Genomic DNA, 26,295 nt, shown 5'->3' with positions numbered 1-26,295 from the left:
CCTGCTATTTAATATTTCTGAAAATTAGAGTTTCTTCCAAGAAAAGCAGCTTTTTTAAAGAGGTTTCAAGATAGGTACCCAAGTACAAATGCACCTAATTAATTAATCACTTTTGAAAATATAGGTTTTGTTAATTCAGCTGTGAAAAAAACCCCAACCATCAAATAGAAGATATAAATATTTTTACATGTATTACAAAATAAAGTAGATTTGAATAAACTATGCAGGAAGTCTGTTTTCAGTGTCCATGCTGTGCTGTTTGCATTCCAGTGGCATAACTCAATTTTTCTGAATTTCTAAGTCTAATGTATCACTTTGCCATTCTTCTTTTAAATGTCATATGGAATTTAATACATTTAACATCAACAGGTATCTAATTACCTCTCTGTGTCTCCTTATCAGCATCCACTACCACTTCAGACATGTCCTCAAGTAGCCCTTCATTGGCTGCAGTTTCCAGACTACCCACCTTTGAGCACATCTCTCACTAATAACACTCTTTACTCTTCGCCTGCTGCTGTAAAGTGAATGCTTTTATTCTCCTCTCCCTTGAAAGTCAATTTAACTCACTGTTTTCCTTCAAATTAACATCTTTGTTGTCCTTCCCACTGCTGTTTCATTCCTGCTTTGCTGCCAAACCCCTGGAGAGGCACTGACACCCATCTCCTCTGCACTGTTCCCTCCAATCACTCATGCAGTCAAACACCTGTCACGCTCGTTATTAAAAACCCCAGTGTTAGCTGTCACAGTCTAAGCCATCCTCCAAGGTGCTCAGATGTCCTACATGGTAATAAGTGACATTTTACTGAGCACTCAACACCCATGAAGTCGTAATCCCCAAATGCAAAAGGTCCTTTTTCTACATTTTCGTGAAGCACCGCATACAGCAGAACACAAAATGATTGCTGTGTTAAATAGCAGCACAAGATACTTCTATACTTCTTAAAAGTCAGATTTGGAATGTGGCACTGTGAATTGTAAAGGAATTTATAAGATATGGAAGTAAGAAGTTGCTGGGCACCAGCTAAAGGGCTAATATTTTAAAAAACCCCATGCTTATAATGAATATCCTCTATTACCTGTGGCCTGGAGAGTTTCAAGAGTGCCAAGGACCCAGTCAGAAATTCCAGAGTTCTAGCACTGAGCTGTCTATTTTGTAGCATTAAAACCTGTTCCAGTTCTCCATCTGCAGAAATAGTGAAAACAAATAATCAAGTTTGTCTGTATTAGTGATATTTTTGAAATATAACCTCCATAGCTGTGAGCTAGTCAGACATTAATTAGAAAAGAGAAAAAAGCAAAGAATTATTTAGTAATTTCACCTGACCTTGACTCCTATCCTTTAGTAAATCATCTGCAGGGTACTAATATTTACCTGTTCTTCAGGGATCTAAAAATGGTAAATCAGTTGAAGAGACATTGATAAATATCAAAGAAAAGCCCTAAATTCAGGAATAAATTTTATAATGAAGATCCTTTGCAGAAATATTTATACCTACTCTTTTAAAAATATACTTTTGACTGAGAAGTGAGAGCTAAACTGCTGGCTGGAAAGCTTTGGGGCTAAAATCCAGTTAGTTTTTAATCTCTCATTCAGGAAGTCTTCTTCTCATTGTGAAAAAAATGTATGTCATCTGAGCTGATCTACATGCACACATTATTCATTACACAGTAACCATGAAAAATTAGGCTTACATTTTGTACTCTAATCTGCTTTGTGAAACCTTTGACTGATTAGGTGGGGGCCAAATGATAAATGAGACTACCTCAGCAGTGACCTGGTGTTACACCACAGCTGCAGCTTCAACATTTGCCTTTGTCAACATGATGAAACATTTGAACCTTTGCACTAATACAGGTCCTCACTCAGCCAACAGCACTGAAAGTTCTAATCTGTATAAGCAAACATTCTACAGCAAAACTACCATTGGACAAAAGGCTTTATATTGAGTCATGAATTCTTTTCTTAAAAGAAATGTTTCTGTAAGAGCCACACTTAGTTGTGTCTACTGATCAGCTGCCTCTACAGAATCCCTTCCCCACTTTTGAAATATAAATATGGGTACCTGTGGGTTAGGATTGTGTGTGCTTTCAAAATTATGTCTGTATGAGTTACATGAAGCTTTGTGAATTTAGGGTACAGGGCTACAAGGCAGCTGTACTGGTAATCCATTTCTGATTTGTCTGTGAAGCATCCTGTGATCAGAGTCCTGGATTAAACAGGATTTGAGCAGCTTCAGAATTCATTACAGAATCCAACCTTTGCTACAGAGCTGCCCTGCAGAAAGTAACTCCCCATATTTTTCAGAGCTAGGAGCATAACCCTTGAGAAGTCCAGACTTGTAACTCAGGCCAGTCCCCTGAAATCACAGCAGTCATGTGATAGATGTTCTAAAGGGTGCACTGAACACCCTTCCCATATATTACACAAGATATCTCTTTATTTTCTGGCAGTGAACGGAGGCTCCCAGCTGTCACAGCTCTCAAGATTGTTTTTCAAATCTCATCTCACACACAAACCAATTGTTCACCTACATCTGTAAACAAATTGCTTGAAATTATAGCTTTGAATCCTCCACTGCTCCCATTCATCAGTGCTCAGCAGCAGCTGTGTAGGTAGTATATGATATTATCTCAAGCTTCCCCATATACCCCCTCAGCCTCTGGCAGTCTGAACCTAAAGGTCCTTCAGACACAGAGAATGTGTCCTTTCCTTTACATTTAGGAGCAGTTAATTGTTTTTTCTTCTATTCTCTTAAATTGCTTTTGCACTTGAATATACTTCCAGCAATATATCATAGTAATAAATTCTTAAGTTTAATTATGCATTGCTTGAAAACACTTCCCATTGCTTTAAATTTTCTGCCAGATAATTTAATTTGGTGTGCCATAAATCTGGTGTCAAGGGAACCTGTGAATAACCACTCTCTAATCACCTTTTTTCCATGCACTTCATGATGTTACAGAGATCTGTCATAACCTTGTCTCCAGACATTTCTTTCCTGTCCTGAAGAGCCCCAATCTATTTAATTGTTCTCCTGTGGAAGCCATTCCATACCTCTACCATCCCTCAGCACTTTTGTTCAGTCAAACTTTATCACCTGTGGCATCAGCCTGGCTGAATAGGAAGGACAGAAACTCAAGAAGCACTTATAAAATATTTGTATTTTTGCATAACATGCTTTCTGCTCTGGCTTCCACGTCACTCTTAGGATTTTTCTTGCCTTTTTGATAGCTACTAAACATTCACAAAACTCTCCCAAATGATTCCAAGAGTTCCTTCTTAAGTGGGAATTTAGAGTGTAGCAGAGCATGATATCAGCCTAATAATGATAATACAAATGTCAATTAAAAGGTCATTAGCAGTACTAAATGCTAACGTGCTTTTCTGGTCCAGTTTTACTTTGAAGGAAGTAAAAAGACTGAAGAATACCCAGCTTTGTACTGAACCACATTGGAGATCCAACAGATAAATTACTCTGTCAGCTCTATTAAGTGCAGGTAATCACTGAGGGATGAGTAGGAGGAACCCAGAGCAAGTTAAACAGAACCCCCTAAGCTAAACAGTTACACTCTGCTGCCAGCCTGTGTCTGAGAGACTGGCTGACCAACTCTCTATTGGTTGGTCCTTGTATGTAAAGGGATGAAAAAGCCACTCACCACACATACTGTACTAGTTCTCTACTCCAATTTATCAGACTAATTCTATATATTGCTATTCTGCCACCTCTGTTAGACACAGACACAGTTTGCCTTGACTGAGAATCCAGAGGAAAACAGAAGAGCTTGGAAGAGCTTTGCCCTGCAAATCAGAGCATGAACTGTTCAACTGCTTTACCAAACAAAACTCATGAATAATTTAAATCCATGTTATGCCAACATGATTATATCCACCAAAAAATGTTGGAAACTTAAATTACTATTTACTTTTAACAGTATAAAGGTTCAGAAGCAACACATTGTTTTACAAATACCCATCACTGTCATACATAATTGATAGAATACAATCAGTTACTAAATATCACTTAATAGCTGGCTTTGTTCTGTAATGATAATATATATGGGATTCCTGTTGAGTTCACTGGGATAACCCTCCAAGGGAAGGCTGTAGGAATATGCATGTATCTATTACTATAGAATTATCAACAAAAAGAGAAAAAGGAAAGAAAACATGATTAAATTTGGCTGGGATAGCTCAGTATTTTCTCCTAGTTCTGCAACCTGCAGTAACAGAGGATGATGCTGTGCTGCTGATTTGACTGTACAACTCCCTGCTGACTGCGTGGGGACAAAGAAAATCCAGAATTTGTCTATGTTGCATGGCACAGAATTAATAACATTTCACTGAAAGAGTTATTGCTTGAAAGAAGAGAAATAACAACATCCAAAGGACAAGAGATCCCTCACTCCTCATTCCTTCACCTTGGATTCCAATGGGTTATTTTGGAATGCACCAAACTGTTGGATTTGAGAGTCAAAGCTTCCAAAAGCCAGTGTGTGGCACACAGCTGTTGGAAAAGATGTTCACTGTGAAGAGGAGAAACCAATGTGTTATGGCACAGAGTGAGGGAAAGAGTCCAGCTGGCACCGTGTGGGCTGAGACAGATACATTTAACCAGTTCTGTAGCAGATGAGTTTTAATTGTCCCAGTGAATTCCAGACACCTCTCAAGGTTTTTCTAACGTTGACACATAATTCTGTATCCTGAAAGCATATTTTTGGATCTTATTTTTGGGTTTATCTTGATGATGTGCCTGGTGCTTTCTTACCTATGAGAATTCTGGCATTTATCCAGTTATGGTATGGATTCTTGGGGGTTTGGATTCTACAGTAGCTTCTAAGTTTTGCCTTTAAGAAAAAACAGTGTGTGAGCTGAATATGTTGGTCCTGTATTTTTCTGAACTAAGATTACCTTTGGCATTTTAGCTTATTCCACCTGCAAATCTAAATATACAAACTTTTGGTGAACAACTGGAATAATGAAATTAGAACAGGACAGTATGCACTAGTGACTAACATAAAATACAGAGAAATGCATATGGTACAAGTACTGCCTTCTCCCTCTCTCTTACACAGGCCTACCTTTTAACTTGGCAAATTAAATGTTAATTTTGACAGCCTTTTCTTTAAATGAGCCTAATCTTGAAAGCTACACCACCTAAGAAGATTTTATGCAACTTGGAACTTGCCAAGTGAATGTCAGCAAGGTGAATGATGTGTGCCTCTGTACACACACACACAAGGTGTTCAGTAAGTCATTAGGATTCAGTCACTTAATGTTAGAATTTAACAGTTGCTATTAATAAAGACAGACTATATCACCATAAACTCCTGAACACAAGTTCAGCAGCTGCACAGCAGCTCTAAGTGTATCTGTTATGGGTCTGTGTCACTGTGAACTTCACTCATGTCCTACCACAGAGGGCAGGACATGAATCTTCCTTCAAATTTACCTTTTTTGCTCCAGGAGCACTTGGAATCCAGACACTGGTATAAACAGGACTAAAAGAGTATAAGGTCCTCTTTTTTTCCTTCTTTCCCCACTTCCTCATGTGGGCCTCTTCTGTCAGAATGCAACTGTGGGAAAGAACAAAGACTGAAGTTAAAAAAGTAGTATGTGAAATGAAGGCAGAACCAATAAAGTTGTTTATTGTTTTCACATCATCACACTTCCTCTTCTCTTTAAAAAAAATATTTAGGTGTATCTCTAAATTGTTAATGACTGCATTTATTAGCACTTATTAAAATTAAAATTTGGATATTTATATGTTTACCAGGATATGCAATTTTTATTTATTTATAATATGCTTATAGTACTTTATAAATTATAAATACATTTGTATTTATTTGTATTCACACATTTATACTACTGCTTATTATTAGCAATTACGCATTTATGTTAAATCAAACTTGAGGCAAAGGAAATAATATGACTGATTTGTTTGAGAAAAGATGCTGACACATTGCTTGCATTCCATTTTACTTGTTTTTTGTTGGAATCATGCCAATGGAGGTAGTAAGATTATAAATACAAGGCCAAAGTTTCAAGACAGGCCTCAAAGTCTGTTTAGTTTTTCCTGGGTTAACATATTTTGTGCACAGAAAATAATGGAGTAAGTTGAAAAGATTCACCCTGATGAGAAGAGTCTTGAGTGCTGGGCAAACAGAAAACAGCTTTTTACAGGCTGTGGGTTTTGTTTCTTCACTGCCCCAAGCCTGTTTGGCCTGTTTTCTCCTTCCATAACACTATCTCTCAGGAATAATTTATTCCTTTCCCACCTTTTCTAGCCATTCAGTTAGTGACCATACAGAATGGACATTTAATGTCACTCCAGTAAATATGATACTTTCCTGTTCAGAATTACTCAGTCTGTGCCATGTGTTTGCTTTTTGGTCTGGGTTTTGTATTCGGAGGAAAGATTTTATTTCTTACCTTTTATTAATGGTTATAACATTGTTGTTGCATTTTGTGACTAGAGTGTGATGGCATCTTACATTACTCTGGAGACAGTTTTCCAAGTTGAGGGTCAGTTCATGAGAGGAAGGTGGTACCTGGGAGTGATAACAGCCACAGCAAACTGATGAGAAAAGACTGTTAGAGATGGATGAGCTTTTAATGCACTGAGGCTCCAAAGGTGTGTAACCTCTAGAGGAGCTGCTCTGTCCTGCTGAGCAAGGATTTAAGCATCACACAGTGAGGGCTGATACATGGAAGACAACTACAGTGTTACAACAGGCAGTGGAGGTGCACTGAGAAGAGCAGCAGGAGCCAAAGGACTGAAGACAATGCAATGATCAGATGGAGAGAAAATCTGAAGAAAGTAGTAATAGGTGTGGAGTAGTGAAGAAATCACTCTGCAAGCCAAGCCAATTCTGCTAAATACAATTCTTTTTTATTCCTAACGCTGTGATCCCATTGAGGGAAAAAACACATGGCACAAGCTCACCAGGTTCCTTCTTTTCTCCTTGGAGAATCAGTTCTGAGGTGGCTGTGACACCTCTCCAGAGTTCACTAACCTTCTCTCTGCCTTCTAAACATCCTCCTTCTTAAACCACTTCAAGTGCCTTTTTTCTCCCATGCTTTTCACTAAGTTTACAGCTGCTCACTTATCCAGAACTTTAAGCATCGTGTGGTCCTAGTTCATCCATGGGAACTGCCTCAATACCAAACAGTGACAGAAACTGGCAACTGTTGCTTTTTAAAACCACTGCCCTCGGATGCCAAAAGCCCTCTGAGTTGACTTATGTGTTTATTGGTTCCTCTGACTCCTCTGCATCAGAGGAATATTTGGGTGGCTGGAACTCAGTTCTTTCTCACATGCCCTGAGCCTGCTGGGCTGCTTTCAGTGGGTTCTTCCTCTCCAGTGACTCCTGACCAAGTATATGAAAGTTGCTTCACAGAATTGAGATGATGTCTGCCAAAAATCATCACAACTTGGTCAGTGTTCTAATCACACACTATTAAATTGATTGATTTCTCTGTTGCCCACTAACTTAATTTTTAAAGATTTCAAATTCTTCTATGTTCAAGAGTTCAACATTAGTATTGCCTTCTGCAATATGATAACAAAGGATAATTCCCCAATATGGTCTGTGAGAACTTTCCCTTCTCTCTTTCAGTATCATGCAGGTTAATTACTGGGTGTCTTGAACTCAGTATCACTTTGTCCAGTACTTGGCTTAAAAACTCTCTCCCTAATTCTAATTAATAGCAGCCAACCAACCACCAGGCCCCTCACTGCGTGAACTCAGCTGTCACAGCCTGACAGGCACTGCCCTGAAGCTGCTGAATTCCACAATTCCAGGTGCTGTCAGGAGGCTGCACTGGCAGGAACAAGGAAGGTGCCAGTGCACCTGTGAGTGAGGGGAAGAGAACAGGCAAGGGATTACTGCAAGAGAAGAAAATAAAGAGAAAACTGTAATGCACTGCCTGCAGGATGACCACTGAGGTTAAATAAAATAACAGAAAAGGCAAAGGTGAGGTAGGGCAGTGAAAGGGGGCATGGCACACAGGTATTCTGCAGCTCCTGATTAAAATGTTAGCAAGAACATAGCAGCTCATCCAAATCCAAGGAATATCCTATCCCTATTCCACAGGACACCCCCCTTTCTGTTAATGTGCTGCTGACTTTTAAATTAAGTGTCATCAGACTGTATTGATTCTTTCAAACACAACCCAGGCTTGAAAGCTGGGCCTCATTTGTTTTACTGGCAAGTAACAACTCCCTTTTCTTACTAGACATGTTAAAGCACCCAAAGGTCATACAGGGTGAAAATGTCAGGCACCAAATTCACTTGTTGTCAAGGGGAGCAGTTTACTCCCCCCTGCTTCTCAAATACAGAAAAATAAATATATAATAGAACATTTAAGAGAAATGCAGCGTATGAAAGAGCTGTAATAACTATCCAATTTAAAGCAAAAAACCCCCACCCTGTCATAATTCCATAGAATTCTTTCTGGCATGTTTATGAATGACCCTTAAGGTTGATGGACTCTTCAAAGAAAACCAGTAAAATAAATCCAAACTTAAAGTACAGAGGTAACCAACATACTTTTCTACACTGTAGATTTATAACATGTTGCCGGAATGTGACATCAAATATTTCTCCATTTAAATTCTGGCATCACAATACCCTGTTTATACAATAACTTAATAAATTTAGCTGTGCTGCCTATTTGACAAGTAGGCGAGAATCGTTCATTAAAATGCAAATGTAATCAAGATGAAATTTGGAATACGTTTATTAAAGTAATTGAGCTTCAGTCAACTGTAGTCACAACACAGATTTTCAAGTGCCGTTCAGACAAAAGGATATGTCTAATTTTTCTATGTTAATATCTTTATCAGCATGAAAATTAGAAGAGTTTTCTGAGCAGTAATAATGTACCATGAAATACTTCAAGTTTTCTCTCCAGGAATATATTATTATAGATAAGGGTCAAAGACACACACAGAGGAGTGACCCAGTAGTGTATTGTACATACAGAAAATTGGTAGCAAGTGTATTTTTATTGCTTGGTGTAACTATGTACTTACTAAATTACTCCTTAAATCCTTTAGAGACTCAAGGTCATCAGTTAATTTTAGTACAAGGCCATTAAACTGTCAGGGAATCGAACTTTTTACTGCTAAGATTTGGATTCTTGGTGCCTTTCTTTGAGCAAGAAATAACTCACAAAAATAAAAGGAAATCCTAAATTTGTCCTAGTTGTAATTTAGGTGCTAGAAAAACATTAAGAAGCTGTAATAGTAATGCCAGAAACTCTTCCTTGAGGGTAAGGATGAGCTAGATATTCACCAGTGGGTTTTTTTTCACAATTTTTACTTAAGTACCCTGGTTCATCTTCACTACATTCAAAGGGTCATACTAAGGATGTGCTTGCTGCAGAAGATCAAATTTTCCAGTTAACAACCTCACATCTCCTGGGTACACAAACAAATTCAGTGGGACATGGTTCCTAAAGGACTGACATGTGATGCCAAACTCTTGCTCAGCACAGCTGGTCTAACTCCAGCCTGAACAGAATTGCCAGGAAGAGGGGCAGAAAGTTGCACATCCCTTGGCTCTCCCTCACTAAGGGACTGTATTTGATGCACTGGGTGATATTATCAGGGTGCTTCAGCCTCATTAACTCTTCCTGCTAATCTCCCTCTGCCCACTCTCTGAGGCTGAAGTTGCAGTTCACTTATGCCAGCTTGATTCTTTCTCTCTCTCTCTAAGCTTGAACATTCAGTTATGATCATGGTGAACAAATACTTTGAGCATTAAATAAAATAATTACGTATCCATCAAGCAACATGTACATATAAGACACATATTTCTCTGATCATGGAAACTCTTAGCCACTGTTTCACAAAATGGCTTTTCCTCTGACCATGGAAATGGTTAGCCACTGCTTCATAAAAGGCCTTATTCAATTTTCTTACCTTAATGGACACAGCCTTTATATCAACAAAGCTAATGACAGAATATCTCCTGCCCTGGACACTGTTCAGAAAGAATTCAGCCTTTTCCAGAGGCTTATAGCCAATTGTAAATATAAATGAAACCCATGTTGCATTGCTCTGAAAGCCACTGAGAGCACAGGCTTTCTAAAGGCCATTTCCTTTATTTTCATAAAAGCATTTCAATGTGCATCTGCAACAATTCCTGGCTAGACAAGTAAATGCTCCTCTTTGGGCACAAGGCCAGACCCTGCTGAGGGTGTTGTGAGGCACTGCCTGACTTGCTGCAGTAGTGACAAACTTGAATACAAGCTAAGACTTCCCAGGTGAAAAACAAGTGCAGTTTTACTCACACTGCAATTTAGAACCTTCCCAGTAAGTATTTTAGCAGAAAACCTAATACAACAATCCATTTGCTTATCAAACAGAAAGCACAGGAGGCAACAACTTTGAAACTACAGTAAATACAGCTAAACTGTATTCTGAACATTACAGGCTAAAACTGTGGATTAAAAAACAGTAAAAGACTTCTAAATGAGCACTTTGCATTATGAACCATATCATGAGCTGTGATCCTATTACTAATCTCAAATGAAGACCTAAAGATTTCAAAGATACATCTGCTGAAGGAAGCAGAGAGAGCAGGAAGCTCGCTTCCTTTAAAATCTATGTCCTTACCTAGTTTTAGGGGGCACCATGGTACTGCAGGGTCTGTCTTTTTGAACATGCAATAAAACAGAAGTTCTGACAACCTGAAGAATTCAGGTTTCAGTTTCAGTTGGAACAGGACCTTTTTAAAAAAATTATTTCAGTCCCCTAAAATATGTTGTGTGTATCTGCATTAGCACACATAAGACTCCACTTGAGCTGTTGCTGCATTCTAATAGCTGAAGTAATTCTGATATGTCCCTTAACTTTCTGATAAGGCACTGTAACACCTAAATAGCTAATAATTGTGAAACAGCAGGAAATGCCAAGATAAAAGAAAATCCATATGCACACAGTGCTTTTCTTATTTACAGAGCACACACAGAACAATAGGAGAGCAAACTCTGCATTTCTTGCGACCTGTCCACAGTGATACTCATTTATCCAGTGGAGAACTGGATTCACTCTCTTGTCATAAATACTGGAGCTGCTGGCCATTTCACTCAGCACTTCAGTGCTATACATTACAATGCTGAATGTAAATCTATGCCAGCACATGCCAAATTTATTTACATTAAGACTGCTACATCTGGTGATGAAAGGCAGTCTTATTGTAAATGAGAATTAGTGTATTGTTCAATCAAAAAATACTCGGTGAGTGATTACTGGTGCACACATTATCCACCTTCTGAAATTACAAAAAGCCCTGGAGTTAAGTTTAGTGCTGGGAAGCCTGACCTAGCCAGTCTTACTATTGAGATCCACTTTTGGGTCATACTCTGAAAGCTCAGCATGTGGACAGAAAAAGCTTGTAACTACTCACAGTTCATATGTAGATACTAATGTAAATTAACTATGAATGCTGGTTTGGTAGTGTTTATAGCCAAGTTAGAGATGCACACACAAGGAATCAGGAACACAGTAGTTACTACTCCCATTCAATGGTTGAATAATTACACAGTAAGAAACAAATGGGTAAATATTCATCCATCCAGTCTTTTTAAAATCAGTGAAGACCAGATGATAATGACATTAAAATCTATTAAATGTAGTTACTAACCCACAGAAACTCAGCCATATGTGATCATTTACCATGCTGAACCACTGACAATTCTGGCAAGGAGCTAAAGTAGTACCACATCAACATCTGTCTTGAGTAGTTGAAGACATACAAACAATCTGGAATACCCACGTTGTTTCAGATGTTGATTCCCATTTTATTCTCCTGCAGATGAGTACAATATTCTGTACTCAAATGTCTGTTTAAAAAACCAAACCAGGATCTGCAAAATGGGAAAAATGCATATTATCACAAAATTATTTCATTATCACGAAAATCTGACCGTGAAATAAGCCACAAAACGAGTTCAAGTAAGATATGAGTAAATTTGTGGTACATTTACAGAAGGTTTTGTGGCAAGAAATCAGGATCTTCAACAGTCAAAACACCGCCCACACTATTACAGAAGATGTCACAGGTGAATGCACTCCTGTAGTGCTGCATATTCAAAGTGTCTCGGGGGTTTTCAATTAACTACAAAGACATTAAAACACAGATGCTGCCTCCACTGTGAAATGAGGCAGAATCTCTCCTTTGAAAGTGAGGAGAGGTTCTCTAACATTGAGAAGCCCAAACACATTTGGCTACCTGGAGGTACAAAAAAACCTCTCTCTGGACAAGTAATAAACAAAGGTGAGTGGGTGCAGTACTTCCAGAGCAGCACTGAGAAGACAGCTGTGTACTGAAGAGGGGCAGAAAAATATACCTCTGAGATTTCAAGGTTTTGCTTTAAATTTTTCTCCAGAAACTTCAAAACTAAAACTTCAAAAGAAAAAAAAAATCGTGTGGAGATTCCTGAGGTTTCAGTTTTCTAGCTGTAAGAATGTACAATAATAACTCCTTGTTCATAGTACCAGTAAAAACTCACTGCTTGTTAAGTGGAACTTCACTGAGAACACTGATCCTGCACCAGGAAAATACTGCTGGTTCAACATTTTCATGTGAAAGCAGAAACCACTCCTCATGACCTAGTGTTTTGCCTTACTACAGAAAGGTATTTACTAGCATATTTTACTAGTAAATAATGGAAACTCATTTTAAGTGTTAGTGTTGTCCAAACATTGAGTGACAATTTGTCATTTGGCATCAGGAAACGTAGGACTGGACTGCTGTGCTTAGGTAGGTAGTAAAATCTAGTAAGGATGAAGTATTTCCACTTAAGAAATTTCAAACATAAACAAATACTTTTGCACAAAAGGAAAAGGAGATTGTGACTCCAAAGAACAGCCTCTGGAAAGACAGAAATGTTGTTAGGAATAGCAGTCTTCCAGTGATTGATGATAGAGATAATGGTTCATACATCCATACACTTAAATGGCAGTCTTTACTCATGACTGCTGTCTAATTAATGTGAGCCATCATTCATGTAAAAGAAAAATTCTGCTTCTGGAAAAAAAAAAATGCTGCAAACTGCCAGCAGTGACAGTGCTAGAAACATGCCAATTAGAGTGATTTCTGCCAAGCAGCAAAAGGGCACAAAACACTGGTTTCCAAGCAACTGACATTATGAAGTATTAAATACACTGGAAACTAAAACTGGCAGATAAACATTTCACCTTCTCAGTACTGCCTCACTCTCTTTGCTTCTTAACTCTGCGTTCCCTCTCCTCCCTGCTCTTACAGATTCCACTTGCAGTAAACCACAGGCATTAAGGAATGCCAACTTATCACACTCCCTAAACACCAACATCTTCTCTGTCTGCATATATTAGAGTAGCATTGGTATATATTCACAGGTAAGGACAGACAAGGTCATAACCAGAACTCCAAAAACAACAGATTAAAGTCTTTCAGTAGCAGTTGCCATTTCAATCACACTTAAATGGTTCTGTATTAAAGTCAGCTACACAGCCACTAGCAGGAAAAAAAAGCAGGAGAAACTGTTCTTCAGGTTACATTCAGCCTAAGTGTTGTTGCAGGCATAAAGGATGTATTAGCAGAAGCTGGGCTTTCTGCATGCAGAGTGACTTTTAGAGATCTGCCTTCAGGAAACTTGAACCTTTTTGAAGAGCCATCCAGTTTCTAATTTAAAACAGAAAAAGCAGCCAGTTGGATACTGTTAAACTGCCAGCAGTTTGACATTTAGCTTTATCTAACCAGCACAGCACAGTCAAACAGATGCACAGCAGCCATTTCCTTCAAACTCTGGCTAATGCCATCCTGAGGTTTAACGTGCCCTTTGCAAGGAAAGGCTTGACTGGCTCATGGAACAACACAGACACTTCCCCTTCGGGCTTGCAGCTCAAAGCTGTTGATTCCCAGACATCACTGGCTGAGAATGACCACAACTTGTCATTTTTACATGGGCACTTACGCTTAGATGACTGTCCCTGAAGAGTTCCCAGTTTCTATCACCTTTTATACCTCCTTTTTACACACAAAAAAAATATTTTCAGCTAGTGTCTTTGGAAGCAATAAGCTTAGTTTTAAGCACTAAGTTTTTGTGGACAAGAGTATTTCCAGGATATTTGCATGGTCTTGGTGGGCTGAGTTAGGCTACAGAAGTGATTTATGGCAACCTGCCTTTATTACAGATTAACTACTACAAGCTTCCAGTGCTTTGCTGATCTCTCTTGCTGTGAAACTGTTCCTACGTGTTTCTACAATTTATTAGCTATAAATACTTCTACTTTCTTTGTCCTCACACAAGTGTGGATTACCTAACACTATTTCTGGATCCCATTTACAGATGTCATTGGAACAAAGCAATAAGACAGGATCTCCCTCAGAGCTGAATGTCATTTCAAAGGGGCTGTGCTGCTTCAGTTTACTCAGTTCTAGTAAAAATAGCAATAGAAATGAAAACATAACTCTTAGCTCAAAGCTACAGATATTTGAGTGCTCAAGGACAAAGATGGTGTCATTTCTGCCACAGTGTATTCCACCCACTGAATCTGATATTGGGAAGCACATAAGTAAGTCAGAGCTACTTTGTGTCTACATGGACAATCTCCATGGGAAGTAAGAAGCCTTGATCAACAAAGGAAGAGGAATGATCAGTATCTGCAGATTTCCCAAATGGTGTTTTATTTTAGCCTGCACAAAGAGAAGCAAATTCCTAAATACTTTCAATGCTGTGTGTAGGCAGAATGATATCTGAGAGGGGACAGGTTCTCCTGGAGTGACTGGGGGAAACTCATCAGCAGGAAAGCACTGATAAGACTTCTTACTTGGGACCAATGATTGATAGTTTTGAAAGATGAGTAGTTTGAGCAGCTCTATGTTCTGTCCTCATTCTCTTTTATATCATCATGAGGACTCCAGAAAGTATAAGAGAGTATCACTGACAGGAGGTATGAGGTCATAATTATAAGGTTTATCTTCAGTTTAATTATGTTTTTAATGTAAGGCAGAACATTAAAGCTTCATGAATGCAGCTATGTCTGTTCCAGTAATGACTCTTCAAACATTTCTGAGATCATTTAAAAATTCCTACTACTCTGCTAGGTCACTGTGATCATTAAAAAACTTCCTCACACTTTGTTCCATTATACTCTTCCATACAAACAAGCTGCAAGATCACAGACACTACTTCCTGTGAATATGTATCAATTAACATCCAATTAAGACAACTGCTGGGCGTCCTTTTCAATCAGGAGGAAAAGCAGCAAAAACCAAATCCACAAAGGTCATTTGTATTCACTGACTCCCTGTGGTATGTATTAACATGCTGCTCTGCTAGGCTCACTGCTTTAATTGAGATTAAAAGTTGCTGCCCTGGAGAAGAAAACTCCAGTTTTCTTCTCCATTTCTTGCATTATCCATTCTGCTTCCCCCCTCCCCCCCAAACAGCTCCTTTACTATAGTCTGAAATTGTTTCAAGAAACATTGCTGACGTGGCCTTTGATCTAAACCAGCAGCAGTGTCATTCTCACCTGAAATTATCTTCTCCTGCAGCTTCCTACTTCAATATTTGGGTTTGATTTCTTTGCTGTTCTTACTTTTTTTTTTTTGTAAACACAGATTTTGCCACAGGAACACTGTGCAAACGGTGAGGATGAATGGCTAATGCATTTTCATTATGAAAATACCATGACTCTTAAGGAATTTCCAGGCTTACAGAGCACAATAAAAATTTTTCAAAACCCAGTTAATGTGTACCTTTGATGTCCAAATATTAAGTCTGTTGGATAATTTTCTGCATACTAGGCCATTTGGCTACTGTACACTTCAGAAAGCATAAGGGAAAGTGAGTTCATATTCAAAAAATCTGTTCCACTGACTTTTCTCAAGCAAATTTCTCCATGGCCATTACAGTTCATATCACGCTTCACTTCTTAAATAGTATAAAATATGTAGGATTCATGATTTAATTGCCACAGGAAGCAGAATAATCTATATTAGCTGTGTTACAGGATTCCTACTGGGATTACAAAGTAAAGAATGATTGTTATTACAGGATATGACAGGGACAGAAGACTGTGCTTTCTAGAAACCAGTATTAAAGTGACCACACAAGAGCAAAAAGGTACATTTCTTCTGAGTGCACTAAGGAGCTTTGATGAGGCCCTGACAATGTTACACTTCAGATCTTCAGCGAGTGTGTAAAAATATAATTTACTGGTTTGTAGGTGTAAACATACATTTATTTGTGCAGCAGCACAACGTTAAGTCCTCCCTTTCTTCATCTTCCATCCGTTTCAGTTGTCACAGAAACCTTGTGGACAGGAATATTTCCACCCAGGCATTTGAAATCACATGATCCTAGTTTTGAATGCAGCTGTCAATTAAAGTTATGGGACTAAAAGAAGATGGTAGAGCCAGGGATGTTTAGAAGATAGGTATTTTCTTACTTATCAGCCCTTCAAACTCTGCTTGAGATATTAAGATGAAGTTGGGTTCTTTCCATCCTCTGCACCAGCAATAAGGATTCTGGAAGCCAAATTAGATATACAAGAACAATTTCACAACACTGGTATCCTCTGTGGGTGTGGTACAGGTACAACTGATCAGAGCTTAACAGACAATTCTGCTGATAAAGCACCTAAAGGACTATAATCTTGTTTCCTTTAGCAGTACTGGCTCATGGAGGTGAGGAGGGATGAGAGACTGAAATCAGGGGTTTTAATCACTCAGGGAAAAGATGTGACATCAAAACACATCAGGATCAAATCTATTCACGTCATTAAAAATATACATTTAACACAATTCTGCAGATTGCATTACCATTAAAAATTCAGTGGAAGGCAAATCTGCATTTATCATAATGTGGCACAGGAAACAAATGTCCCCAGTAAAAAGTAGGCTAAACACTCCATCTGTTAGAGGAAACAACTGCACTCACCCGGAGTAACGGGCTGGATCTCACAAGGAATCTTTCCCTGGAGATTTGAATTTAGTAGGCCAATTTGGAAACTAGAAACAAAAATCAGAGAAACAGAGACATCACCATACCATCAGGAAAGGGGTTTCCTTACCTGAGACACCCAAGTTCCAGTTGCAACTGTTCCAGTGACAATTAATCTTACGTCCTCCATGTGACTTTTATAATTTATCCATGAGAGCAATAATATTTATCCATCTAATACCTACCAGTGCTGCAGAGATAAATAAGAGAGTGCATGCACATACCTGAGTGCTGGGCATTGTAAGATTTATCAAACTAACATTCCTAAAAGCATAAGATAGTGGTAATAACATTAAAAAAAATTAAAAACATAAGAAAAACATGTCCTATATATATACAAAAAATAATTTTTGCTCTTAGGAACTGAGCAATCCTCATCCATGCTCTGCCATCCATGGCAATTCTTTTGGTATGTAAAAATCATGCTCAGTTTCAGTTTGTCCAACTGTAATGCTATATGGAACTTCTTTAGCACATGAAAAAACTAACTTTGAAAAACAGGGCTTTTCATGCCCCTGAATCCTTCTGATTTAGTCCCTCTCAAAGGGTCCAAAACACCACCTTCTGCAAAAGATCATGTTACTCGGTGTAATCTTGAAGACTATGCAGATGTTTATAAAATCAAATTTAATGTCAGAAGTTTCTACAATTATAGGATTAGAAACTCACTCAATCTACTGAATTGGAGAGAATTTCAGTGTTGTGGAAAAGCTCAGCTGATCCTAAACATCTCAAAACCATTTCAAAAGCACAATTCCCAAGTATCAAATCAAGACTCCCTCATGGTAACCTGCTAACAAAATGACATTTTATTTGTCCAAACTGTAACTTGTATTAAAATCAGTGGTTCAGTTTGCTTCACCTGAATGCCTGCAAATCAATGCATTAATATTTAAATTGTGATGGTAATTTCCATCTCTGCAAATATTTCTCATCCTACTCGTTTGAAAATAAATGTTAAGCAACCAAAAGCAAGTTCCAAGCACCTGCAACTCGTAGATCAAGAAGTAAACTGATCTTTGGCAGGTTATCATCAAAAGAACTTTAACTCGACCTCAAGGAGACAATCCCACTGAAACTTAGCAATGAGTAATGACTGCAGGCAAACATAACTAACAGTGCATTTATGGCAAAAACAAGTCATGCTTTACCAAAATGGCTTATCCAACCTTCAAAATACGTAGGATTTATTATTTTGTTTACAGTTTATTGCTATTTTCAGACAAGTTTATCAAGTGCAAATTCACTAAAACTGAATTCAACTGAGTAAGTGAATAATAAAAATAATTAGGGGGAGAGAAAGACAAAAAAGGACGTATGTAAAATTTAATGTTACCACAAGTAACTAGCATAAAATTTAGAAATTGCTCTGATGTAAAAATTTTGGAACATTTAAAAACACTACATTATTGTGAAATGTAAAGTTCTGATTCCTCTACAGGAGTAAATGCAGAGAAGCTACTTTAACTTCCTTAACTTTTACACAGTTAATCTCAGTCAAACAATGAAAGAGCCTAATTTGCCTTCAACATGTGCTGATACAATATCACACGTTGCCTTGACTGCCACATTTGCTTAGATTTAACCTAATTATTAAGTTTTTATATAGATGTCTGTCTTATTGCTGCTTGTTTTGATTCAACTATTTTTCTCTAGTGAATGCTCTTCAAAGACTTAAAGTCTCAGAAGCTTGTAAACACTCGTGTAATTTGTACCCTGCTGGGGCTGGCGGGGGTAATTTGTCAGTTTTATTTGCAGCAGGCTGTAAATAAACCTTGCCAGATGTAAATCATCTTTTTGTGGTAATGTTTGCTCTTCAGTTGCAAATGAATCTCTTCCATTAGCTTAACACTCGCATCTCAACCAAGTTAGAAGGTTCCAGAAAAATTCAGAAAACCCTCGAGTCACCTCCTGAAAGGTTTGTTGTGCAGTTTAGAAACTGCTTAAGTTAAGTTAATACTGAGAGAACAGAGGGAATGGTCTCTGTAGGCAAGTTTGGAGTGCAATCAGAACGTGTGAGTGCAACAGAAAAGCAGAGTGAAACCTCAGTACTGTCACCACCATGCAGTGACAATGGGGAAGGATGGGTGACAGCACAGCCTAAGTACATTTAAGGGTATGACTGCCTAAATATGAGTGCACTCTGCTAGAGCCCATTCCCAATAGGCCTTCCTGTATTTTCCCCCTCCCACCACAGTGTTTGTTTATTTATTTATCTAAATGAGACCATAAGCAATGTCCTGCTGGGCCAGAAGTTTGTTGTGTCTGGTGGCAATAGGAGATACTTTCTAGAAAAAGAATGTACAACCAGTTACTTTCTGTGGTCATTCCCATAAAATAATGGTTGCTGTCCAAACTCAGCTGGCTGAAAGGTACACAGGATCCCAAATCCATTCCTATCATAACAATTCACTACTCAGGAAATAAGGGGCACAAAAATCTATTCAGATTTAGCATCTTCCCGACACCCAAATTGGCATATTCCAAATGAGTCCATGCAGGTGTTTCTATAATAGTGGCAGATATTTTCACAGTGATTTTCTCTCACATAATGGACATTATTTGTCCTAACACTGCTCAGTTCTACCTACTTAATTATAAATCTTGGCACAGCACCAAGTCATGCAAGAGACTGCCAAGAGGTAAAAAAGCTCCTTTATAAAGAACACTAAAACAATATAATGTTAATACAGATGGAGCTATCAAACAATCATTCCTCCTACAGAGTTGTCAACATACATAAAGTTGACAGTATATATAAAGCCTATAAAGACAGAATTTGAAACTATCTTTTCTAAGCTGTTAGTACAGTAAATTATTTTGCCTATAATTCAACTGCTGCCACTACAGAACCAAAGACTCCTTTAGCCTTGCCTGGCCCATTTCTGTGTGCTCTGGATTCCTTTACCTTGACTGAGCCACAGGTGTAGTGAGTCCTCAGGTCCATTCCCATTCCCCTCTTCCCTGGTTCCAGTGAATCAGACTGAAAGTGATCAAATGGAAAATAAATATTACAGTGTTAATTAAGAGGAGTTTGTCATAGAGAAGGTATGTGCAGTCTCAGGGTTCCGTTTCAATCACCAAATATTTCCTGAGAGGGTCATCACCTGGGACAGCATTGTGTCACCTCACAAGCATGCAAACAAGTCTGATGTGATCCTTCTGTGCATTCCTGCATGCACAGGTGTCCCAACAGCTTTAAATCATGGCTGAGTTCAAGTCTGACAGAGATCTCCCAGGAAGTTGAGCAACCATGAGCTTCATTAACTACCAGACAGGAAGACGAGCTTGTTCAATGGCCTAGATTTAAGGAGTGACTGCTACAAACTACAAAACATATGCATGGGAGAGAAATCTTTTACAGGTCCCAACCCAGAAAAATTTTCAATAAGACTCCAAACAAGGAAGCTGACATCTGTAAAAACCAAAATCATAGGAAAAGCTCCACAGGCACAGGTGGGTTTGGAGCACAGAACAAAATGGTTTTCTTATTGCTTCTCATTTTTTAAGAGTGTACAAACCAGGCCAGCAATTTTATGTAAGGAAATTAAAACCACCTACTTCGTACAGTGTTCCAAATGCCTGCAACATTTTTTCTTCTGAGCAGCCATGGAACTGAAAAAACAAAGGAGATGAAAGCTTATATTTGTTGTTGAACTAGCCCTGGCTTAGAAGTACCCTTGGGGTTTTCAGAGAACATCTGCACCAATTTCACAGAATTCTGACTGCATGCTGTGCACATGCAGTGTTTCTGCATGCATTATGCAATAAAAAATGCATGGATAAATTGCAATCCATTGGGAGACAGGGTACTGGGGTACAGGGACTGTGATGCAGTCCAAGGTATTCAGTGATGCAACTCCCAAGTGTCCTGAGGTTTCCAGAAAAATTAATTCCCAGTAAAAAAAAATAAAGAAGCCCCTTTATTATGCACCTTGGAAGTATGGAAGAGCACATTGCTGATCTCTGTTGGATCCATATAGAAAACGCTCACCTACACAACAGGGGCTGCTTTGAGTTAGTTAAAAAAGGAAATTAAATACTGAGTTGTGATAGGTGAGATACTACTGGATGCTGAAGTCAGGCTAACACTTGGGCTTTCTTTCTTAAAGAAAAACTTCAAAAAAGAATTTTAAAAAAGTTAATGTTAGTTGTCAATTTTATATCTGCAAATGCACCATCCTTTCTCTTTTGTTTATATTTTACTCATCTCCTTTTTTTATAATAATTGTGCTCAAATCAACTGCCTGGCACTCGTTTTTGTTCTAAAGAGAAAAGAGATGGGTCAGATTTTAAATAAGCTAAAAAAGATAACACATGATGGAAAAATAAAATTTTTTGCTGGATTGTCAAATAAAATTCTGGTAGTTGTTAAATGCATACAGAGAAATTAAAATGTGTTTTAATTCCAACATTTTAATTGCTTTGGGATAGAGCCACTGCCTGCTTTGTAACTGCACAGCTGTATAACAGGCCCAAGACTGTCTCAAGCAGCAAATACATTTGGGTGGTCTTGGGTGAGCTGGAACAGACTCACCACACAAACTGTTCTGTGCTGACCAAGAAGTGGCATTTTAAGAAAAATCATCTCCAAGCCTTTCCACATTTTAAATTGTAAGTTAAGGTCACACCAGGTAAAGGTTGAAACCCTGGGTATAGGTTAGATCTTCAACAACAGTAAAGTAATTTGAGCAGCTCCTCACAACACCCAAAGGAACAGCCCTTTCAACTGCAGGTTTTTGAGGTCTAAGAATGTGCAATATTGACCTGTGTGCTTTAATAAAATATGAATTTTTGAAATAAAAAAGTAATTTTGAATCTATTAGCTGTTTCTGTGCTGAAGTGTAATACAGTTTAAAGGTCAGTCTTCTAGAACTGATACATGGAATTACTAACACAGCTAAACTGAGTTTTCAGTACACTATTTTTACCAAATTACAAGATACCCTACAACTCATCAGTGATTTCTTTTACTACCTTCAGGAGGAGTTTTACTAGATAAAACCTATGAAATGCTCATCAGCCAATAAAGGCTAGCTCCTTACATGTAGCAAGCTTTAAACCTTGTAGCAAGCTTTAAACCTTGAATTCAGCAAACAGATATCACTATGAATAAATAAAACATGATGTTTTTCTGTTGCCTTCTTTAACTTGATCTTGAATCAAAGCTTCACCATTCTTACCTCTGGATTGAACGAGTACTTGTTAGCAGTAACCTCAGCCACTTCAAGTGGTTTTTCCTGAACTTTTTTTTTTTCCACTGGTTCCTAAAAAACAATAAACAAAACCAGGTAACCATATTTGAAATACTGCAGCAGGTCATAATTTTCTAAATGAAGTGGTGCAAATAAATTTTTCTGCAGAGATGCAAACTAAAGCAAAAGTGTCTACACCAGTCTAGGGTAGAAAAACTTGGTTGGTCAGCAAGTGACTTTGGTGCACAAAGAGATTCTCATAGGAAGCTGACAAGCAACTGTGCAAAGTGGATGCATGCTTTATAAATTGCTGTGCTTAAATGCCTAGAAATGCAACTCTTGGAAGGCTGTTGTACAGACTACTGTGTCTAACATAAAAAGAACACCCAATTTCCAAAACCAGGAATAGAAAATTACTTACTTGTAACTGCTCTTCCCTGAAGATACACACTGTGATAGACCACTATTCTTGGGTCTGTGCTTTCACCCCCAAGGAAGGCACAGACTCATAAAAAGCCCTGAAGTCAGACACAAACACACTCTCAGAACTCCTTCAACTATCAGCTTATTCAAGTGGAAAAAAGACACATTCCTGCCAATTAAAAAAAATTATATAGGTAGATTAATAGAAGACTTCAGATCACTCAGCAGTGTGTGGAATGCAGGTTGAAAGGACAGGAAGACAGTCATTCTTTCCAGCACCAGTTTTAGATCAAAGAGCTCATTCAGTGATTCCAAGCAATCCAAAGCTGGCCCTGGGAAGTTGTACCCATGTAGTCAGGGTAGAGCTGATGCACCCCAAGTGCTGCCCAGCAGCCTGGGAGCTGTGGATGAAACTCTTCCTATGCTGTGCAGCTTCTGCCCAACAGAGCAAAGCCCCAACTTTGCTCAAGTGTTCAAAACAGAAATTAAGAGCAGAGCACTTTGCTTGTTGGAATATTGACTTGAGAAGACATAAAATTCTTTCCAGATTTATGTTGCTATGTGGGATTTCAGCAAAACAAAGGTTCCAAGTGTAAGGAGCAATACCTTCACTCACTGGAGAATTGCAAACAACGTTATACTGGGATGACTGAGGCAGCCCACAAACAAGTGTATTAAATGTCTTTCTCTGTGAAAACAGGCTTTCTAAACTAGACTGAATTTTAGAAATGAGTTATCAGACAAAACACTTAAAAAAAAAAATCCAGCATAAAATCTTAAATATTTATAACTTCACTTGTGTACATCCAAGAGGCCAGCTGATCTATCCAAACCATAAATAATGCTAAAAGACAAATATTTCCTCTGATCAGCCCTTCTAAATTTCAGAGTACTCTTGAACTAGAGAACTGTCAGATGGATGGAACAGAAGACTCTGCAGGTGAAACACCTTCAGAGAAGCTGGTTCAGAAGCAGATTGGTTGTGAAAATTGGAGAAGTTTTCATATTTTGGGTAATATTTAACTCGTATCAGGGCACAGTTTTGGAAAGTTCAGTGAAAAATCCAATAAATTCTATGTATTTGAACATCCCTTGATCATCTTTCTCCTTTTCAGTTGCTATTTCCTTATGGCTGTCTTCTCTGCAAGGCCTGTCTGTAATCCATAACACCAACCACCTCAGCACCATCCCAACAACACCAAAACCTGTGAACTTGTGTCAGCTTTCTCATCATCTGATACAGGGGTAACATGCAGGGGACTTTTTTTTTTTCAAATTGTCTGTATTTAAAGATAGAACTAGAAGATTTATCTGATTTGGACAGTCCAGGACCAGGTAATTTCCAGTCTGCTTTCCCTGACCACTGGTAAGGTCTGTAGCCACTTAACCTTATTCATTTTGAGTGTTTAATGTCACAGAGCACTGAAAAAAAAAGTTCTTTCAGGTGCAACATCTCTCTGCATCCTCCCTGTGGCCATCAAGCTCTGCCAGTCCATGGGGAAAGGAAAAAGAGCTCCCTGCCCTTTGCACAGATGCTGAAGGAGGGAGGTGTCACATCCCCACCTCCACTCAGGCACTGATGATGGGATTCAATCACCCTCAGCACAGAGAACAGAAGGGAAGAGCTTCCTTTTCAACAACATTATCTTTCACTACAATGACATGTACTGAAAAGGTGCAATCTGAGCTTAAAACAGTAGTAATTAGAGAAGAGTAGAGATCTCTCTTTTTAATTTGCAGTGCAGATATAAAACCAGAGAACATTACTAGTATGTCTAATTTGCTACATTCAGCAATATATCATCATGACAATCTCAACAATCTTTGGAGCTTGGGATTTTTTTAATGTTTCCAACCTAAGAAGACTTTCATCATAGTTCATCTAATTTGCTTTAAGCCATCAAGAGGCCTGTTTCAATGATCATTTCCTGCTTTCATTATAGTGATGTTAAAAAAAAAAATAATCTCACACAACTCCACATGTAAGAAACAATAGGTTTTCTTAAAAAAAAAAATCATAAAGTAATACATGAAACATCCTCATAAAGTGAGATTACACGAGGAAATGACCCAGAATTTTTCCAGGGAAATGATTATGGTCATTTTTCTCGAGCTGGCATGTGGCAGCTCCAGGTAGAAGGGAGGCAGCAATGCTGCAGAGTTACTGCAGCAGGTGGAGCTCGATGCCGCGGGATTGTCCAGGCTCCGCTCCCGAGGCCCCGGAGGTGACCCCTTCCCGGGCTATCCCGGGTGGAGATGAGCACACGGGAAGCCCTGGGATTCCTGCCCACTGCCCGACACGGCCCTTCCAGTGACCTCGTCATCTTTAGAAAGGAAATTGCAGGATCTGCAAGTATTTCTGGATGAACAAATTCTTTTGAATTACTTGTTTTTAGTCACACCCACCACCTGCAGACTATGGATTTTACCCTGACAAATCCCAAATATTCCCACTTTCTCTTCTAGACATTTTTGGAGATTAAAAATTGCTCAGTTCTGACAAATCCATCCTTTTATTAAACGTTCTCTCCATGTCCCACATCTGTCATATTTGCAAATGTCATTCTTTGAGTTTTGAGATTTTCCAACTTTCTTCTCCAAGGTTTTTTTGACAATAACCTGAGTTGGTGGAGGATATGCCAACTACAGATGGAGAATCAAGGTACAACAATTGTGCTTTTAGGGTGTACATTTTCAATTTTGTTGTTGTTTTTGGTCGTGGCTTTGTTTGTTTGTTTTTTATTTTGTTTGGTTTTGTTTAAGCTGAATTAAGAACCTGTTTCCCTTGCAATTCACAAAGTCTTTTCATTCTGGGTAACTCATTAAGTTTATGTGTAATGTCAAAAATAGATTGACACACCTATTGCACTCTTCTTCCCTCTCACATATCACTCCAATAGGAGCATTATCATTACATTTGCAAACTGTGAATGTGTTCTGACGACAATAAATCAGCAAAGCCTCATCACAAGCCAACATTTAGTCATCCAAATGCGAGAGCGACCTCAAGAAATGTATTTTTTTATTTTATATAAATGTTTAGAGAGCTTTTGTAAAGCACCACATATAAAAGTGACTACTGCTGTTCTGCAGGAGGGGTTGTAAATGTTGAATTTTAAAGGCAATATTCTAGCCATGCACTCAGGATTTTTTTTTTTTCCTATTTCTTCACTTAATAGTGCTGCTCACTACTGACCCTTTCTACCCTTTCACTGGGAAGTGGGAACATGGAACAGGCATCAGGACCAAAAGAGAATTTTCAATTAAAACCACGAGAGGCTCCAAGACAAAGGACTTCATGAAGAATATATTGCAGAAAATGAAGATTTCTTTAAGTGTAATGAGAGTAATGTTATTTTAGTGCTCCAGCTTAAAATAAAAAAAAAAAAAACCAAACAAAAAACTACAACTAAATGTGCAGATATAAATATTAGCAAAGATACCTGATTTGTTAAGGCTGTGCAGTGCCACATAAATAATGCAAAGCACTTTGCAGCTGAGAATCTCCGTTGCCAAGGGAAGCACTCGGTAAGAGCTGTTGCAGCAGCTTCCATTGGGCTGCTCCGGTCAGGAACGGGCCCGGGATCGCCAGGGAGGGGCCTCATCCCACCGCTCTGCCACGAGGAGTTTTAATGAGCCAGGCGGTTCCAGCCTCGTTAGGTCTCCTTCTGCACT

The 26,295-nt window shown here is 38.5% G+C and overlaps 1 protein-coding gene across 1 annotated transcript; it reads right to left on the bottom strand.

The window, feature by feature from the left end:
- Positions 1–26,295, bottom strand: LOC127478990 (uncharacterized). The gene is made up of 7 exons (XM_051805406.1): positions 26,064–26,295; positions 22,186–22,269; positions 20,564–20,617; positions 19,911–19,985; positions 6,434–6,552; positions 5,454–5,577; positions 1–1,186 (listed from the first exon to the last, which is right to left on the bottom strand). The coding sequence occupies exons 1-7, from the start codon at positions 26,223–26,225 to the stop codon at positions 1,163–1,165; spliced, it is 642 nt and encodes a 213-aa protein (XP_051661366.1). The 5' UTR covers positions 26,226–26,295; the 3' UTR covers positions 1–1,162.

Source organism: Manacus candei, unplaced genomic scaffold (assembly GCF_025592945.1).
Source record: "Manacus candei isolate 608988 ecotype Guabito, Panama unplaced genomic scaffold, ASM2559294v1 h1tg000064l, whole genome shotgun sequence".
Lineage (NCBI taxonomy): Eukaryota > Metazoa > Chordata > Aves > Passeriformes > Pipridae > Manacus > Manacus candei.
This window is presented reverse-complemented; position numbering and strand designations above follow the sequence as displayed.